The sequence below is a fragment of the Myzus persicae genome, unplaced genomic scaffold (assembly GCF_001856785.1).
Source record: "Myzus persicae strain clone G006 unplaced genomic scaffold, MPER_G0061.0, whole genome shotgun sequence".
In the NCBI taxonomy this organism is placed as follows: Eukaryota; Metazoa; Arthropoda; class Insecta; order Hemiptera; family Aphididae; genus Myzus; species Myzus persicae.
This window is the reverse complement of record NW_019104089.1, coordinates 408,740-430,871: the sequence shown is the minus strand read 5'-3', so window position 1 is coordinate 430,871 and position 22,132 is coordinate 408,740. Positions and strand designations below refer to the sequence as shown.

At 26.3% G+C, this 22,132-nt stretch overlaps 2 protein-coding genes across 2 annotated transcripts; both read left to right on the top strand.

Annotated features, from left to right (window-relative positions):
- Window positions 1-546: 546 nt before the first annotated feature.
- LOC111038597 (relaxin receptor 2-like) lies at window positions 547-12,759 on the top strand. Its single transcript, XM_022321758.1, has 19 exons — window positions 547-672; window positions 2,548-2,659; window positions 3,520-3,588; window positions 3,666-3,737; window positions 3,861-4,004; window positions 4,066-4,134; window positions 4,244-4,315; window positions 4,428-4,499; window positions 4,578-4,649; window positions 4,705-4,776; window positions 7,330-7,401; window positions 7,472-7,542; window positions 7,660-7,827; window positions 7,907-8,052; window positions 8,382-8,532; window positions 10,275-10,404; window positions 10,528-10,718; window positions 10,827-10,973; window positions 11,762-12,759. Exons 1-19 carry the CDS (start codon window positions 558-560, stop codon window positions 11,905-11,907), a joined length of 2,091 nt encoding a protein of 696 aa, XP_022177450.1. The 5' UTR covers window positions 547-557; the 3' UTR covers window positions 11,908-12,759.
- Window positions 12,760-16,305: 3,546 nt separating this feature from the next.
- LOC111038572 (terminal uridylyltransferase Tailor-like) lies at window positions 16,306-19,146 on the top strand. The gene is given in 6 exon segments (XM_022321728.1): window positions 16,306-16,357; window positions 16,557-16,823; window positions 18,010-18,232; window positions 18,305-18,534; window positions 18,729-18,940; window positions 18,943-19,146. Coding segments are annotated over 6 exon segments (1,188 nt in total).
- The last annotated feature ends 2,986 nt before the right edge of the window (window positions 19,147-22,132 follow it).

Below are 22,132 nucleotides of genomic sequence, written 5' to 3'. Positions count from 1 at the left end.
TGCAGTTAGTATATATTATAAAAATTATAAATAGTCAATATTATTTCATTAAAACATGTGCTTTGGCTGTTTGTCATTACTAATTAATATTTAACTCATTCCAATAGTATATATATTAATTATACAGAATACATACACTGTACATATAGTATTTGTATTCAGGTACCTGTGTGATTGTGGCACTATGTCACTTAATATAACCGTTTCGAAAGTTTCAAAACAAAATAGTATTGTTGTCTTGAGATATATTTGTATATTGTTTCGTATAGATATTTTATTTATACAAATATGTAATTTCATAAATATAAAAATTCAAAATTAATTATTGTTGAACAAAATTTTAAAGCTTTAAACCTTAATTAATAATTAAACCATTTATCAATTACATGTGAAACAACATTTATGTACTCTCCATAAATTATAGAGAATTAATTATCCATTGCAAAATATAAAATGTAACACTGATTGTTAGTTTTTACGAATTTATAATATTTTGTCAGTTAGACATTTAATGATTTAATTAAATCAAAACTTTTTCAGCCGACTTCTCTGGAAGTATGCAACATTATCATAAAGTTATATTCACCGAAGACCCGAACCCAGATCCAACACCAAAACCGGTACTAGAACTAGGACCAAAACGTAATGATTCAGATATTGAGTTGCCTTGTGGTAAGTTTGCAATTGAATTAAAGTTATATACGTACTAAATGTCTTACACATAATAAATTATACACATTTTATTTATTTAATCTAAGGTTTTAAAAATACCATGGATCGTGTATGGAGCATGTGAAATTAAAATTAAATTCGCAAATACGTATTTATTTTAATAATCTTTGAATTTCCTAGAACATTTTAATAAATATAGATTATTTGTAACCTTACATTTAAATATTATTTACTACCTTTATCATATCTATCATATATAGGTACAATACTCTAAGCCATATTTTTTCAAATTCAAACGTTAGATTAAACTATAGGCATGACATAGATCGTTCTTTGAGACAGAATTATAAACAATGATTCAAAGCTGTTTTTTTTCCAATAAATTTTCAAAAAATACTAGAATATTTTTTTAGAATAATGTATTTAAAATGTAGCTTGTAGAGTCCAAAGTTGACTTTACAAAAAAAAATCTGTTTTCAAAATCATTATCGGTACAAAATTTGGTATGTTGAAACTCGTTTACATCAGTTTTCTACAACTTTTAGTTAAATAGTTTTGGTTTTAGGTGTTATATAACTGTCTTATGACACCTGCATGTATTAGTACATATACAATCAATAAAAAATTATAAGAGTATGAGAATTCAAATTAATTTGAGAGAAAACAAATATTGTGCTGAAATAATCTTCATTTTTTCCGAATATATGCAAATGATATTGTGTGTATAAAAATATAAAATATTATAATATAATGCACTAAAAGTTTCAAGTACCCACGAAGAATATTTTTACATTACAACAGAAAACTTAAATCGTTTTTCTTTGTTTAAATATCTAATTTCGTCCAATTTTTAATTTAAAATGTCTATTACTAAAGATTGTGTTTCTATAATATTTTAGTTTTTTGGCTTCAGAATGAACTTCTTAAGACAAACCTTGTACTTATACATTTCCAAGTTTTCGGAAATTTTAGAAAAAATAACTAAAAATAACTCAAATGTCAATAATTAGATTAAAAAAGTCAAAATATTAAAAAAAAATAACCAATGCGAAGAAAATGCTTAAAAAAAGGATTTGATGAAAATTTCAAGTATCTACGAATATTTTCCTATAAATTACAACAAATTAAGAAAATAGTTAGTTTATGGCTGAATATCCAATTTCGTCAAATTTTATGCTGCAGAAATTCATAAAAGTTAAGCATTTTTACAGTCCCAAAAAGTGATGACAGACTGAAAAACAAAGCACACGTCTATGTAAAATCAATACATTATCGTCTCTCCGCTCAGAATCTAAAAACATGAATATACTTGGGAGGCCTCTTAACAGTGTGAGAACTCTCAGAATATTTAAATTTATACAAAATACGTGTTTAGTTTACATTAGATAAGTACAGGTATTTAATATACCATAACGTGTTTTGAATATTTTAATAAAGCTTCTTAAACGTTAATCTAATTGTCATTTACAAAATATTTGTAAGGGTAAGCCATTACGAGTTTAATATTTCAGTCACCGAGCATAGGTATAATTAATTTGAATACTATACGTCACATAGAACCGACGGACATTGAGTTATTTTTACTGTAAAAAAAAATCGACGTACTTATTAACATTTTAATTTAATAATATTTTTAAAAATTAATATTAAATAACAAAAAATTTAAAAATGTATTTATACCCATTGTTATTAAATTTGCATAGTATTAAGCATTGTACTCACAACTCATATTATTATGTATACTACTATTCGATACTCGGACACTACCTTAGTTGTATACTTGCACTCACAGCTAATACCTTCTAAATAGTTGGAACTGAAAAAACCGATTGATTATCATTTTGATTTTTAATTAGCTTTTGTACTGCCATTTAGCTTTAAACAATTACCCCGCCAGGTGTGACTGTTTGGTTGAAACATGGCTACGGTGTAATAATGTCGAACTGACAAAAGTGCCAAGAAATATTTCGTCTAATCTAAAAAGAATGTAAGTAAAGAATCAAAATAATTTACCAATTCGAAATTATCAGAAATGCTTGTTACAAATGTGGTCAGCAATCGATACGATGTATCGTGCACCATTTACGTAACATACTTTTCTTATCACCCAGATGATAGTCAGTGATTAATATATAAGCTAAGATAAGGGTGGAGGTGTTTCAAATTTCGATATCAGCATTTGTTTATACTTTTGATATCAACGGTATAATGAATAATATTAAATTGTTTTCGGTCATTAAAACTAGACTCTGATTTTTTGGGAACTACTGTAGTTTATTACCGAACCATAGTGTATCAATTATCAGTGTTCTTAGCAGTATTTACACTCAGTGCTTATAAAATAGTGGTTTTTCATGAATTTGGATAATAAAATACTAGGGTTTCGCTTTATGTTTGATAATTATGGTAGGTAATAACGTTATAATCGTGGTAGTCCCAAATACTAAAAATACCAGTAGTTCTAGGCTATGATTTCGACTCCATGAAAAGTTTCAAAAATACCGGCATGACTTAAATATTATTCATCTCAATAAATGCATTAAAATATTTTTTTACGAATTAAATAAATTGTGATAGGTACCTTACTATTTACCATTATTTGTTAAAATATTTATTAATAAATTAAATGTTAAGAAATTAATTGTAATCATTTTGTAATAATTGTGAACAATTTAATTACTAAGTAAATAACTAAGTAGATATTTATACAACTCCTTTTAGCTTACCTGTTTTGATATAGAGTATAATTATATATTACATTATTAATTTATACTATAACAGTTTTTATCGGTTATAATATAATTGCAATTATAAAATACAGTCATGTACTATCTTAATGTATTTTAGATCAATGAGGAGCAACAATATAGTTCTTTCTAACGATTCTTTTGATGGTTATAATTCGTTGGTAATGATGTAAGTTATGAACACTATAGTTAAAACATAGAAGGTCAAAACATAATTCATATAATTTCTAAATATTTATTTCTCAGCCACTTAGAATATAATAGACTGTCTGTAATACCTCCGTTCGTCTTTAAACATCAAGATAAATTAAGATATCTGTAAGTAGTTTTTAATTTTCTTTAAAATTAAATTAATACATAACTGTATCTTTTATAAAATATTAACAGATAACTATTGTCAACTAATTTTTAATGAAAACCTACAAAATAATCTTTTTTCAGTTTTTTATTACGTAATGAATTGAATGTTTTGGAAAAAGATGCCCTTTACGGATTGAATAATATTAGTACCCTATTTTTGGATAATAATCACTTGGTGTTTTTAAATTTGAACTCCTGGAAGCATATGGTCAAAGTAAAATGGATGTACGAATCAAAATGTTTGATATATATTTTTTAATTACATCGTTGTATATATATTTTTTAGAGATCTTTCACATAATTTGTTGACTTTTAAGAACGAGTGCTTTCCACACTTTAAGAATCTTGAAATGTTGTAAGTATTTTCTTTTATATTATATCACTAATAAATATTAATATTAATTATTAAAAATAGATGAAATATACTTATTATTATTAAATCGCAATTTACTTTATTATAATAGACATTTACAATGGAATCTCATTGAAACAATAAACGAGTTCATGTTTGCAGAATTACCAAATCTATCGGTTTTGTAAGACAATTTATTTAATTTGTTTAAAAATAAAATAATAATACCTTATCAACATGATCTCACAAAAAATTGAATTGTTTTTACATTTACTGCATATTTATATTATTTTCAGGAATTTAAGTAACAACGTAATCACTGTGGTTCATAAAAATGCATTTCAAAAGTTATTGAATCTTTCGGATTTGTAATGATACAAGTTTTTATTAAAAAATAAATATTTTTATTTTTATTTTTACACAAGCGTATATAATCAATTTTACAGAAATATAGCTGACAATCGCATTACAACAATCGCGCAGGAAATGCTACATCCATTAAAAATATTAGATAAATTGTAATACTACGTTACAATTTTTGATTCAGTTAATACGTTTTTTTTTTTTATTTAGAGTTTTAAGAAATAATCCAATTACAAGAATAAATAAAGTTATTTTCTCACAAATGAAAAAACTCTCTTCGTTGTAAGTTGTATTTATTTTGTAGATTTATACTACATTGAATACTTTTATATTTTATACTTAAATACATATTAACATAATTACACAACATTCGTACCCGGGTTCTTGAGTTCTATCAAATTTAATTCACATATTTAAAATAAAAAAACGATTATATTGACAATATTAAAGTAATACTATGAATTATTCATGTATTAGATCGAATATGATGATGTTACAATACACTTTATGTGCAATGAAATTTCTTATGATAAATTGGTAATTTAATAATTGAAAGATTCTAAAAATTACTCACATTATCCAAAAGTTTTTATTTGTTTCAACTAGGTATATAATATAAATGTACAGTATGGGTACATTATACATTTTAAAATTCTATGAAATTTTAGTTTGAATTTTTAAATTAAAAATATAAAATCAGCTACACAACGAGTAGTAATTTAAATATTCCTTTTCAAAGTCATAATTTAAATGGATAATAATATTTCGAACAATTAAAGCTTGAATATATGAAAAATGATAATATATATCCATTTAACAATATGACTCACTAAACACAGCGATCTACCTTGTTTATAACAGTCTAAGTAGTCGATAAATGTATATTAATTATTCCAAATATTTTATTGATGCTTATTGTTTACATTTAGGTAGGTAAGTATTTTTCGTTTTTATTGAAGCTAAACGTTAATTATTCAAGTAAGTACGGGAACTTTGAATTTATAATGTATCATGAGCCTCATAAAATCATTATGTATTTAAATAATTATGAAAACAGTATCGTGGCTACTAATGTACTATTCAATTTTTAATTTAGTTCCGAATTTCCGGTTGTATGCTGTATAGCTATTCGTTATTATGGATGAACAATATACATATTATTATGTTATCGTCACCATGGATAAATAAAGGTGTATCTAATACAATTTGAAGTATTACACCTATAATACTACTAGAATAAAAAATGTATTCACTTCTCATATTATATTGAAATTTGTATGTTCCATTTTTCCGCCAAATTCCGTTAAACCTCAACTGTCATTACCACCGGTACTATATTACATTTCGATTTTTAAACCATTTATTTTTTAAATTATGATTTATTAGTATTGATATATTGAAGATTGGAAATAAATATAAACATATTTAAAAAAACTATAGTCATACAAATATATATTGTATAATAAACAATACACAATATAGTATAAATATAGCATATTATATTCATTTAAAATAATATTTACATTAAATTAATAATTTATTTTCTTATTTAAATTGTATTCAAGTATAAAACGTCTGCAAGTTAAATATTTTGTTAATTAAAAATACAGACTTGTATGGTTTGTACGCTAAGGTTGTTACAAAGGTATCGACACAATTCTCTCTTTTTATGTTGATCAACAAATCACATTTTCGTTTTGTAGTTTTAATTTTTTTTCGAGGTCTCTTCTGATTTTTTTAGCTGGAGTATGGAATATTCAATATGATTGTGTTATGGTCTTTTTTATATTTGCATTATTAAATATTGTATCGTTTTCATTTGTGTAAACTTTTGCTTAGGTACAGTTTTTAATTGCACACCACCAACGTATAAGACCTATTTACACAAACCAATCAGACATTTTAAATTATCTAAAATCAGTTTTTTTCTTATCACGACCACTTTCAATAATTATATTTTTCATTTCAATAAATACATCTGTGTTTAGCATTTCTTTAACACAGTTTAAAATGTAAAATCATGAAACCTAAAAAAACCTTTAATGTACTAAAATACTTGAAATACTTATATAAATTATCTACCTATTCATTTTGTTATAATTAGGATTTTAATGACCTAAAAAATACACAAATAACTTATAATATTTAAGACCTATTTATGTACCTAAGTACCTTCATAAATATTAATATGTAATGTACTACTTATATTATTGTGATCTTGAGGTACAAGTAATTTAGGTTAGGTACCAAACATTTTAAACAGTTTGTATAAACATGATACATTATATCGTAATATTTATTATATAGTTTAGTACATACATTTAAATGAAAATTGATTTAGTTTTACTATTTATGATAGCTTTATATACTATCTAATTCTGGATCAGGGATCTACCAAGGCTATGGGTATATTTTTGTTTATAATTTTCACTTAAAATTTTCACTTAAAATTAACTTCTATAAAAAAAAAATAATATGAAAACTAAAAGAAATATACAAAGAAAAATAAGGGGCTTTCCACCTCTGCCATATGACTTGTTTGCATTACTTAAATTTCTTATAATCACTGTCTAGTTCAATTTACAAATTAAAAAATAAAGAAAGTCACTAAACATACCTACGTATTTCATTTAAATGCAAATTTTAAATCAAGGTAGACCCGCATGCGTCTCACACTCCCGCTATGGCAGTAGGCAGATCGAATTTATATTTTCTTTTACAAGATAGGGTATAATAATTATTGTTATAATTTGAATATTTAGACAGTTTATATAAATGTATTAAAATAATGGATTTTTAATAATATGCATTTTATACAGAAAATATATTTTACAGAGATATGAATGGCATAAATAAAGAAAATATTGAAATGTCATTATTTGATAACTTGACTACACTGGATTTTCTGTGAGTTGATTTTATTTAAAATAGTGTTTTTACATTAAAATGTAAACTTTTCTATTGGTTTTTCTTTCAGTTACTTAAAAGAATTTCATTATTGTGTTTTGTACGCCCCACATGTTGACTTCTGTTCTCCAAATACGGATGGTAAGTGCCAACAATTAATGAAATATTATTAAGGTGAATTAATAGCAATCATAATTTATAACCGGCCGCCTAATATAATTGTTTCATGGAATATAAACTATACAATATAATATAAAGGGTTATCGTCAAGTTTAAATCTCCTACCAAATTCAACTTTTCGATGGTTTCTATGGATGGTGACAGTCCTAACATTGATTTTTAACGCATTGGTGTTGTACGGTCGGATGTTCAGTACTTTTGGAGACGAAAATAAAGCAATAAACTTTGTCATACGGAATTTAGCTGGTAATAACAAGTGTATTGATTTTCTAAGTTAAATTCATAAGCATATAACAGTGTGTGTATATATATATGTGTGTTTCAGGTTCAGATTTGTTCATGGTGATATACTTAATGGTTATTGGTTATTATGATCAAATATATCGGAATGAATATTATTTGTATGCACACGAGTGGGAGTCATCTATCTTGTGCACTGTAATTGGAATGATAGCTGTGATTTCGTCAGAAGTATACTATTTAAAATATTTATAATAATTACAAATAAAACTTTTAGAATAATAACTATTCGTCGATTATAATTTTTTAAATAATTTTAAAAAAATACTAAGAAAACAGATACTGATAATGAAACCATTATGAATAAATATTTAAATTATTATTGCTTCTCTTTGGGTTTATGTACGTGTAAACGAATTTTTATTTTTATTTTTTTGCTGTTTTTAAAATTTTTATTTGGAGTTATGCAGTGGTATTCGGAATTTACTAGTCTAAATGCATAAATAAAATTCACCACCCCCAACCGCTTTAAAATAATTCGTCAATATTTTTGGTTATAGGTATCTATGCTCGTACTGGTGTTCCTAAGTTTGGAAAGATTCTTACTCATAGCTGTACCATATTCTGGATATCAAGTATTGAAATTGAAAACAGCCGTTTACTGTATGGTATCAATTTGGGTGGTCGGCATAAGTTTATCAATTGCTCCATGTAAGTATTATACAAGAAATAATTTCTGTTTGTTGAATATAGTATTTAGATTAAAAAGGCAGATGTAATAACTGACAGTTGACACTAAACCTACTATTTAGACTTGTGGTTACAAATAAACAAGCAATTGACGCGCAATAGGTACTTATTCAATATTGGAACTGCAGTTGCAACAGAGTGCAAAAACCCGTTTTCATATGCACGTGACCCTTTGGCCCTGTTATGGAAATAATGGATTATTTATTTATCTATCTATATATCTATATTATATGTATCTATCTATCTATCTAAAAATGCTAATCTAAATAATTGAATGGCGTTTTTGGAAATGGTTTGCTCAAAATGTCTACAATTTGTTCCACCATTCCAGAAATTGTACCTAGTCCTAACGTTCTTTTTCATACTATTTTTCTCGTATTAATTGGTAACGAACATCCTTTTATTTTATACTTCTGTGTTAATCTGTATTTTTTTATCGATATAATAGCTGATTGGTTGATTGATTTTCGATGCATAGTGTAATTTTAACTGGCCTCCATAATCGTAAGATGTTGTGCTGTAAATTAGTCTAATCAACCATATTTTAATAAAACCTTTTATTAGTTCACTTTCTGTAATTTATAATGCTTCTGGTTAAGAAAGCGACTGAACTTGTCTGAACTACACTGCGTTTCCTTTGTAATGTTTATTAATTTATTGGAGATCCTATTTTTTAATTTATATCCTGGTGTTGATCTTCGTGTTTAGTAATCAATTACGAATAATTTTATTTGTCTAGTGAAAATAAATTTATTTGAATCATAATATACGCCGTAATTAATTGTAATTTTTACACAACATACACGCGTTTCACCGAAACTCAATTTACTTGATTAGGGTCTGATAAAAAAAGACTTTTATAATTAATTGTCTATTATAATCTGGTCTTGTGACCTGAGATAAAAATAATAAGCTGCTTTACTGCTTGTCAATAGTAAACATCATTTTTAATTTTATTTGAATTTGATTGGAATATGGATTTCATTAGGCCAATTGTATGTGAGCTGTCCATCGGTATAGATTATTCTTTACCATCTTATATCTACATAAATATAATTTTGTTCACGTAATTGCTTTGGTCATCTATGAAAATGCAATATCGACCCATTTTCTAACTTAAAAATATTTATTCCAAGGAAATAACTCAATGAGACACTTGCTATTTGAAATTCTGCTTTCATTGCTTCTAACTGTTTATTTAAACATTTAAAATATAATTGTTTGCTGCTATCAGTCCACAGACCACCATCGACAAATAAAGCCAAAATAATTTTCTCATAATTTTAATTATTTGTAAATACACAGCTATCTGCGCTACTGAAGTTTAATTTAAATTTGCATATAAATTCTGTAAGCCTGGTATTCCAATACCTTGCAGTGCTTGCTTTAGTACATATATACTATTGTTCAACTTATAAGTTATATACGTAAGTACATGGTTGGGGTTAACTTCATTTTCTAATACATTATTATGGTTGTAAGACTTTAATAATTAGACTATTTTCATTTTTTTTGTATTTATTTATAATTTATGATTTTGCCATTTTGTAGAATCAGATATTATATCGAAATGTATTATAGTCGCATACAAATGTAATGTATTGTCATTCATTAAATTTAAAGTACATAATACAATATCAAATTGCATTCACCTACACGCATGTACACAATATGAATAATACCATAATGCACTTTAATTATAGTGATTTTATGGAAGCACTCGTCAAAATTTTACGGTTCCAATGGTTTGTGCTATCCTTTATATATTGAAGACCCATTTGCTAGTGGTTGGCAATATTCGGCATTCATGTTTTTGGGATTACATACAGCAAGGTAGTTTTTAAATTAGATACTTCTATTTATTTTAAAATCAATCAAAATATTATTTACAGTTATTGGTATTTATTATAAGTTTATAAGTACCTAACGGCTAACACCACTTTATTGTCATTGCAGTTTATTACTTATGTCCGTTTTGTATGCGTTGATGTTTATAAGTGTCAGAAAAACAAGACATGCTGCCCGCATATCTGCTGGTGATTTTGATTTCGCAGTTCGTTTCTTTTTCATTGTTTTGGCGAATATTTTATGTTGGTTACCCATAATCGTTTTGAAATTCGCGGCACTAAGAAAATATCATGTTTCAAGTAGGTGCCTACAATATATTTTTTTATTGATACATAAAAGTATTCTTATAATGCCTACACTGGCTATACTGTATCCTAACTAAACTACAATAATTTAATGGTTTGTAGGTAAGATGTACGTATGGCTAATTATATTTGTTGTGCCGATCAATGCATTGGTAAATCCACTATTATATACTTTCACAACACCCAAGTATATCACTGCAGTGACTTCAAAAAATATGTTCAAGATGACGTACCGCGACTCAAGCAGTGGTAAACTATTTAGTTCCAATTATCTCATAGTTATTATTATTTATTACCCAATTGGACTATTCAATTTTTGGCTATTATTAGGTATTATGAATTTTATAATTTTAAATTATAGTGTGAACAAGCAATACAGGTATCCATCTAGGTTTTATTAGAATTTTCTTACATAACCTACATTAAACTTAGACTATTGAAATCTAAAATATCGATAAATTTGTTATAGTAAAATGTCGAGAGTAAATCTTTATACATTTTTTTTGGTTAAGAATTTCTAGAATTTTTAACCTATATTTTAATTTTGTATCCATCATGCTTAATAGTTAATACTTACTACGTTTTGTGCTCTGTTTCTAAAATTCTAAAGCTAAGCATTTGAGAACAATTTGAGTGGCAATTAGAATCAAAAATACTTAACGGGGTGAATTATATTACTGTAATAGTATAAATTAGACTGAGTCTATAACATTTAATATGTGGTGACTGTTGACAGTTATTATGTATATCATTTAAATTGTATAATACTGAAAATTCAATACTGAAAGTATAATAATGAAATATACATAATATAAAAAGCACCTACAGATTTATTCAAATAAACTGGCTCCAGTTCTAGAAAAATTTATGTTTTAAACTAAATATATTACCTATCTCCTTTTTTTTTAAATGTATTTTTTGTACAAAGCAGAGACAAATAAAAAATATATGCCTACCTACCCTTTAAATTTATATTAACTTTCCGATAAATTTATTTGATAAGCATTATGGAAATTTTATATTTAATCATTTTCCAGTTGTAGAAACGTCAAAATCATCACGCCCAATATCTCTATACAGTAGAAAATATATCAAGAAGAATAGAAAGGAGACACTTGAAGAAAAGCAAAACGAAAATAATATCACTCAAGAAAATAGTTTAGAAACTACAAACGGTGAATAATTCATCGATGAATTTCTGATCACAGTATTATTATGTATACAGTTGATATACCTACCACTTCTAAAATTAGTATACCTACTATTCAGTCTATATTTCAGCATCAGAACCTATTCTAACCAGACGGGTTAATATTGCAAAGTACATAGTAGGTAGGAAACAAAATTTCAATAATATGCATCACCTATAAGCTGAATAAACTTAGTGATACACGACTTGGTATATAGTGGATACCTGGTTTAATAATATTTATTTCAGCCTTAATAAGCAACAGCTAGTTAAAAATATATTATATTATTATAATAATAAAACATCCGTGATAATAAAGTATTGAAAAAGTTCAATTTTTTAATAAATTTATATTTTATTCCACCATACGGTGTAGGTAGACGACAGTATTGTAATACAATTAATTTCATGATTTTTTCTATACTAATATTACACGATATGTAGGTATGTTTGATATTTTTTTCTGTCTGTAATAGTAGCCGTCGAATTTTTGTAATTTTACTTTATCTTTTTATTGACGTTTAACACCTTTAATATAATATGCATATTATGACAAACTGTACTAAGACCACACCTACACATTTTTTGTCAACACCCTTATCGTGATAGGGATTATCAAGTTTTATGTTTATTGTACTTTTCTTTTGACATATCATAATATATTATTATCGACACTTGAAGCTTTTAATTTATGGTAATATTAGTCATTAAGTAAACACAAAATGAATGAACAACAAAAAATATACAACTCTTAAATGTATTACAGTATTTTATACGATTAATATAATAATGCGAAACGATTCTAGCATATATCTATATGTACACATAAAAAAAATAACAATAAATAAGGAAGTAATATTATTTTATTTTTATACGACGGATGATAATTATTAGATTAAAAGAGTATGGATTGTAATCAAAGAATTCAATTAAAATGTAATTTTTGTGGAATAGGTTGTAAAAATTATACCTATTACCTGTAAGAAACTTATCGATAGGCTAAATAAATTATGTGATGACTACATTGATGAAGCATTTAAATTTAATCCAAAAACATGGATATCATCTTCATTATCATCGAAACAAGGGACTAAGAATCTGACGATGAATTAAACAAAAAATTGATAGATTCACTTACATTTAAAGTGAAATAAAATCTCTATTTAAAAAAAATAAGAATTATGTTTAATTTTTTGTAAAAACAATAACTAAATAACCCTCATCAGTGTTTGAGTTTCTGTGTGTAGTTATTGTATTCAGTAGTTTATATTTTATTGTTTTTTTTTCTGCCATACCTTCTATGTCATGTAACTGAATATCGGGTGGATTCCATAGCCGGCGGAATTAATATTAAAACCTCGAAATCGATAAAACCACAAATCTAAAGCTAAGGACAGTTTACTGACGTAACAACTACCCAAAAGTCATTCACAGGTTAGGTATTCATAGGTATATTGCCAACGAAATATTGTGTGTGTACCGAAGTGTTATATGCATTAAATGTATATAAATACCTAATTTTATGAATTATGATATAATATTGTATTAAATCTAGACCCTTAAATAGTATTTTACAAATAAATTATTGAAATCTTATGTAGGCATGTATAGTAAAAACTTGTCGAACGAGCAAAGAAGAATAATATTTTATGATTTTACTATATTCAGTATATTCTATAATCATCTATCACATCAAAATATTTTATGTGTGTATTTTTCTTATGTGCAAAATCACTTTACGTTCAAGTTGTAATTTGTAAGTATAAATAATGTGACGATATTTCAAGATAACCCGATTCAACGTGGTAAGTGTTAATTTTTTTTATATTTATATCACGAAACAAATGACCTAGTGTGTATGGTATGTTTTTAATAACATCCCAGAACCACCTGTTGTACTTTCCTGTACAGCCCAGTTGTGTCCCTGTTGGTTTGTTTGATGGGAATTGTGGGGATTAGCAGCGAATACATTTAGCTATGTGATGTTTGTGTAGGACCTATTTTATGTGTTGATTGCTCATTTGTTCGACTAATAAATAAAAATGTGATGTAAGCACGTGTGACATAAATACACAGTGAGTGATTGGTTCATCCGTATCACTAGCACATCTGGATTATTAATCCAGACCTATTAGGTCCCAGGGCGTTACTCGAAGTCGGATTCACGTTAAATTGCCAACTTTTCAAATGACAGTTTGTATGAGAAAAACTATTTGATGGATGCATGAGTTGAGTGCATGTAAGAGAAAATATACATGGAGAAACTGCCGAGGCTATTACTAGAGTTGGAACTTAGAAATACGGAAACAGTCACAATCAAAACAAAATCTTAAAAAAAAATGTTGACTGGATACTATTAAAATATATAATACTTATTGTATTCGTGCCCATTCGTCAATGTCTGTTTTTTTTGCATTAATATTACATAAATAATGTATAAAATCTATATTATCGATACTATATCATATCATACTATAAAGAATAGACCGTCGTCAAAGGTGGGGGGTACGATGGGATGTCAAAATGTCATCCATCTAGTTTTTTCCTTTACATATTTCATCCTATGATTGAAATTGCTTTAAAAATGAAATTTCTCCTAATTCCTATGATCAATTACACACTTATTACTGCTTATCATGGTTAAACTCGTATATCTAATTCAAATAAAATTAATTCTTTGATGGTATGGTACTAATGTATTTTTGGTCATTTTATTCATCACAATACGAAGAGAACAGTATAAAAAATCTAAATTATTCACGTTTTTCAATTTTAATTTTTGATACATTACAATATATCCCTTCACCACTCATTTTAAGACATTTCGAATACTGGCTAGGGTATGGATAGGTAATTTTATAATCTATTTAGTAAATACGATGCTATTAATAAAACTTAATAACTTATTAACAATATCTTGTTTTAGTTACATAATTCGATAAATATGTATAATTATGTATTTTTAGTTCATGTATTAAAAATATTTTAAACCCTCCCTCCCAACCTACTAAAATTGATCCCGAATACGTGCTAGAGATACATAATATGTGTTTAGCGTTCTGCAGGTGTCATTGAGGCCGGTCGGTAGTTTTATTTTACTATTCTGAGGGTATAAGCTCCTATCTATTGTACACTATTTAGTGTTCAATACATGTATATGATTGTTCTATTAACTATATATCTGAATGCACTTACCTCTCTCATATTAATAGTATTGTTCAATGTGCGAAACTTGTGCATTTGAGGAGATGACTTTACGAGGTCGAATTCGATACTCGGTATCTACGCAACGTGTAATTGAATTCTAAGTCGCTTTAAAACTTAATGTGGTAGAACAAGTTAATACAGTGGAGAAACGTCAACTATGCAAATATTTTGATTATACTCGGGTAGTCGAATACTACCGTTCATGTATGCTATTTTCTATATGTATTAGTGAGTATCGTTCTAATGTCTAATCGATCATCATTTATCTTAATTGTAATACAATCAAGGTAATGTCTAATATTAATATTTTATTTCATTAAATTTATTCTAATTCATGTAGTAGTCTAATATTATTATAAAATATATTCCAATACTATAATAATTTTAGTACATAGTAAATCTGGTATTAGCTATTAGGAAATTAATTACTCTAATACTACTGTAATTAAAATCTTTGATATAAGGGTCACTGAACACAGTATGTACCCAGTGATTTATTAAGAATTTAGTTTTTAATTATTTATTAGTAGAATATTTACCTACCCGGACGCCCCGTTGATCATATTCACACGATAATCAATGTGTTATGTAAAACATAACCTATATCTTTATCAATAATCTGAAAACATTTTAATTCAATATTTTTATTTAATGTACAACTTGAATGTTTAAAATTATTAAAATAACTTTAAAACGTCGATGTATAAAAAATACATTTTTCATATAAAAATCCTGGGTTATCAAGTTCGATTTTTAATGATTAAAATTTTTGGAATCATGATCACATGTTTTCATAATTTATTACCAATAAATAAACGAAAAAAAATTAAATTAATGGGTACCTAATTGTGGATTTATGTCCAACATATCGTATTAATTTAACTAATATGTATGTAAAAGTAATTACCACTAAAAACAAACCAAGATTGATGGTTAATATTAGATTACCATTTTAGTACTCAAAATAGGTACATTATAGTCTCACTGTTCAAATGACAAATTGTACATCCATATCCATAAAAACTTAAAACACCTTGACAACAAAATATACTGTGATTTGAATGTTATATTGCAACATTACAATGAGAGTATTTCAAAAAAATTGCATTTATTTAAATTCTATAATTTATTTATTTTTGTAATATTTATAGAGCTGTTATGAACAAAATGTTAAATACCAACAAAATGTTGAAAATAAAACATTAAATTACTGTTAGTACGACTATATTAGATGAAGGTAAGTTTCTCAAGTTCTCACTAAGAAATTGTGCATGAAAAGCATTTTAATGGATTTTTTTTACAAACAGCCTTTTAGATTATCTATTTTATTTATTACCTATTCATTTTTTTGAAAGGACAAAAACTATTTCATTACGAATATATTTATATGTAGCCATTTATATGAAATATCTTATTTTATTTGTACCTCATTATAGACGACAAATTACCCGAGTTACAAATAACAACGGTATTCGAGTTTGGAAGTAAGGAAGTACTGCTAAAATCTATTAACACACAAATCGTAGAAATTATTAATCAAGAAATGTCTAACATCGATGTTATAGATAGATTAATTTCGTTAATAAACTCAATATATAGGTGTACTGACTATCATTTTGAAGGAAGTAAAATATATCTTTTTGGATCACGTATGTCAGGTCTTGCACTTAAAGATAGTGACGTGGACTTATACTTTTCTATCGGTAATATTAATATTATATATTTAAAACTAAAAGTTTTGAAGTGCTGTCACTGGACACCTCCTTCACTCAAACAAACACGTTCAAAAGATAATATCTTTTACTTAGACATTAAATACAATCAGCCTTAAAACATACATTAATAATTCGGTATTGAAATTAAGTACCTATTCAGCTTAATATATTAGAGGATGTCTGCACATTTTTTTTCTCTTTCTGACTCCTGCACAACATGGCAAATTGTACGTTCACAATAATGATTATAATATCATAATAATTTCTAAAATTAAAGTGAAGTGACTCTTTCTATAATGTAAAGGTAAAATTATTATCTAGGGTATCGCATAGGCTTTTTAATATATTATGATTTTAAGGCGAGTTATGAGTATTTTAAGATGTACAAACATTTTACATTTTTAAAATACTTGTGAATGTAGAATTTGCCATGTTGCACGTAGGTCAGGGAGAGAAAAACGCGCAGACATCCTCTTAATGGGTATTTGTTGTTTTCACCGCAGCATCATGACATATATAAATTATATTTTAATTAATCGAAATATCAAATAAGGTAATCTTAATTGAGGCCAGAACTCGGATATATCTGTCCCTTTTTTATATATCCCCATACTTCTTAATTTTTTATTTAACTAAATCTCATGAAATAGATGTTTTGGGCGCGTGCACTTTGTATTACAGAATTGTAGGTGTAGTTAACCACATGGCATTGGGATCCTACATATGAAAATTCGATGAAGCTTTCCAACAATCTGATAAATCAATCAAAACTTATGTATTTTTTATGGTTGTTCAGCACCAAATACACCAAATACCCAGATTTAGGACATGTAATTGTGGCAAAAGTTCAATAATAGGGCTCAATAATATGGCGTATTGAATTTGTTGTGTTTTTCAGCAATGTATTTAAATGTAATAATTTGTCATAACAAATGTAACAAAATTAGATTTTGAAAAAAATGTGTTCAACGAGTTGTGACTATTTTTTGTTTATGAATTACTTAATTTTTTTTGGTCATTTTATACCATCGTTTTATACTTATTTACTAGTTCTTTATTAGGTAGTATTAATATAATTTTCAAATGTTCTACTGAAACTGTTTTTATTTTGTCATAGTTTATACTTTGTTAAAGGACTTATGCGACCAACCTAATTTTTAATGAAATTATATAGCTGGAACTTTTGGCGGAGCATTAAGTAATAATCGCTATTTTCAAAAGGAACTAGTACGTTACTTCGGAAAAATATTTTGTTGTCAAAATAATGAATATAAATATATACGACAAATAACTAGGGCACATGTGCCTATAGTCAAATTTTTACATGTCCCTACTGGCCTAAATTGTGATTTATCTTTCAAAAGTGGTCTCTGTACATTTAACACTAAACTAGTCAGGTAAATAATATACGATTTGTTATTAAATTAATTAATAAATTAATATTCTCAGTTTGTTATTTGACAATTCAGATTGTATTTATCATTGGATGAACGTGTTCACTGGGTAGTTTGTGCAGTCGTTAAACGTTGGGCGTTACAAAATGATATGAAAAAACAAAGTATGTTTACTAGCTTTGCTTTAGCATGGTTGGTTATCTATTATTTGATGGTGACTGAAATTGTACCTCCATTAAAATTACTCAGAGAGCATGCAGATTATTCAAAGAATACATCTGAATCAGATTTAATGTTCATAGAAGGTAAATTGTTTTTTGAAATAAGTATTCATGTACAGTATACATTGCATACGGTATACCTTTATTAAAATTCTAACTAAACATTATTATATGTAACTATCTATTTTAATAACTAGGTACAGATGTTTAGTATACCTACATATTTAGATATTTATAATGTTATATTAAACATTAATTCATATTTCTATTTCTTTTAGATTGGGATTGTACCTTCTGCACTCTAGAAAAAGCCAAACAAATTTGGGAAGTGCCAATGATTTCTTGTTGGGACTTATTATTTGGATTTTTTAAATATTATTCAGACTTTGAATATCTTAAGAAATTTGTTTTTTGTCCAGCTATTGGAAAAGCCATACCTAAAGACTATTTTCACGAAGTTCCAATCTTAAAACCAGATATATTAGGTTTTAACAAAAAAAAAATGGTAACTGTGTTGAGTGGTGTACAATGTTAAAAAATAAATTTCAGGGTGCAGGTCTTGCACTACAAGATCCTTTTGATCTTTTCAACAATTTAACAAAATGTATAGTGCCTAGAAAACTACAAACCTTCTCTCATTTATGCAATAAAACTATGGAAGTTATGAACAATGAAGTCCAAAAAAATATTATTTAAATTATATTGTATTACATAATTTGATAGTCAAAACAATTAAATTTAGTTTGATAAATAATTAATAAAGAAGTTTAATAAATTGTTAATTACTAGATTATATTTTTAATTCTGAGTGGATAGATGAATGTAATGATTTTAAAATGATGTGTGAGTTTTTTTAAAAATATTTTATATCTGTCATTACTTTTTGTAAACATGGCTTTGATTTTTAATTTTGAGTGTGGTTTTTGGTAGGAAATTAGATCTAGTTGTTTAATTTTTAGGGACAAAAGTAAAAAAATTCTCATTTGTAAGCAAAACAACCATATAACCATATATTTTATTAACTCAATATTTAGGTAATAACAATAATATTATAAAATTATATAGTAATTAGAGTAATTAAACACCAATCATAGAATAAATCCAATACTTTTGGCAAAAATTAAATCAATCTACCATTATACTCTAAGTAAAATAAATTACTTTTATAACAGTATCAAAAAACATTTTATAAAATATACTTGTTAAAGGACAACCGTCCCCGCAGAATCGTTTTTTCCATACAAGCCGCCACATCATACCTGTATTGAATTCAAATTATTAATACCAACCATTTCTGTAACCCACTCGACACTCATTGTTCAGCAGAGAGGTACCCACTCTCCTACCCTTTTACTCTACACTTTAGGTTGTTACTTGTTTGAGTACTGAATGCTTATATGTCTATTAATTCAGCCTTTAAACTTCAGCTATTATAGAATAAATTATTTATTATATAATAATATATCTTACATTTTGTATTAACAATTTTAATTTTCGTATAAAGGGAGTCTTTAATTTATAAATGAAATAACAAAATTGTATTTTATCGGTGAATTGATTGTTATTCGTTATAATGAACTTTCATTCATAACTTCAGTCTTAAATATTATTAAGCTGTAATTTTCTTAGGACCTATTATTAATTATACACATTTAAAATATACAAATTAATCATATACAATTGTCGTATACAATTATCCTGATTTATGCTATACTGTTTTATTTTATAGAAATTCATATTAAAATATTTTCATTTTTTTTATATAAGTGAACTATCAATAATATACTTTTTTTAATTTGTCTTTATTGGATATCAAAATGTTATAAATATTGTTGTACACAAACCAATTTAGTTATAATACGAGTATATGGGTAAATTATTATTAATTCATTGATAAATTCTGTAATATTAAAAATGTATTGTTAGCTTGGAGAGGCGTGGTCGTACGCTCAATCTGCTGCAACGCTCTGAGTGTACGTACAGGCCGTCCTCGCTAGCACTCGGATGGGTGATCGGTGATCACCCGGGTTTTTAACAACACATTTTGCCACACATACAAATACCTGTTTCAAATCAACCGTTTCCCCTGAAAAACCAGCTAATGGCCATAGTTGCCGGGCTTTAGATCAATAAAAAAAAAATGTGTTACATTTTAAAATTATACAGGTCAATGAAAGTTTAATAACAAGTTGCAGTTGACTTTTTAGGGGTAATTTTCTGATAATTTAACTAATACATTTTGAACCCAATTACCAACTAAACTCCAACATTGTTTATTCAGCTTCAAGCAGTGGCGTAGGAACTATTTTTGATAAGGGGGCCGGGGCAAAACATAAACTACCTAATCACTATTATTTATTTATATGTGATTGATAACAGAAAACGTATCTATTAATATATAATATATATATATATTTGAATGTTGATATAGGTAGTATACTATAATATAAGATATGAGAATTATATATTTATATATTTGAACAAGACACATAATTTATTTACTTAAAACCTGAAGACTGAAGTTATATTCAAAAGTAACATAATACTTAAATAATTATAAATAAATAAAGTATAAAAATAAAATAAAATAAACTTCACAGAGGAAAGAAATGTTTGGAAATATTAAAAAAAATTATAACCTACAAGTTTAACAAAAATTTCCAAATGTTGATTTGCTTTGTGAAGTTCTACACATTCCGGACGTTCATGAAAATAGGTCCAATTTAGAATAGGTACGTAAGTGTAATTTACGATTATTATTATTATTATTAATTATTTATTTATTTATTCATTTACTTAATTTACGATTGTATACGTTTTAATTTTAATGTGTTGGGGGATTATAATATTCCCCCTTTGTATTATATCTGAGTGGATAACTGCCCCCTTCCTCTAACTCCACTATCTTCATGGATCATATCGTGCTCTATTTCATTTCAATTTGTATGTTAATGATATGTTCTTAATGTTGTTTGTTCGAGCTTACCACTTTTTTGTTAATAATTTTAAACTAATAACTATTTTGTATTAAAAGGACTTCGCAAGATATTGAACTGCTTTAGCATGATCGTATTAGACATTAGTAATTGGTGTGATACAAAAGAGTTACACTTGAATTGTGTTTTAAAGTGGAAAATAATTACCTTCTCAAAAAGACGTTATTTTTTATTAAAAAAATATTTCTTTAATGAAGTTGAACATACCTAAATTGATAATATTTTTTTCTTCTTAAAAAATTATTATTTTTTCATTATAATATGAATTGTATTGAAAAAAATACTAAAATATACACGGCATTTTAAAAATGTTCCATAATATGCATAAATATGCAAAATTCAATTTTTCACACCAACTCATTAGGCTAAGATTCAAATATATGCCTTAACTTCCTACTTTTTAAACAGATAAAGAAATATATGCAAATGCATAATATAATTGTGGGCTCTACTCATTAGTATCTATTTACATAATTGTTATTATTACTTTTTATTCAGTTTTCAATCTACATTTTTTTAAATAAGAATAAATACTATCAAAAATGAACCAAACAAAATTACATTTGCTTCGCCGATCAGTTATCAAAAAACTATGAGGTACAAGGTACCTTGTACGTTCAATATAAAATGATTTAATAAAAGCGAACATTTAAATATTTATCAAATAGCATAATGCTGAAAGTTGA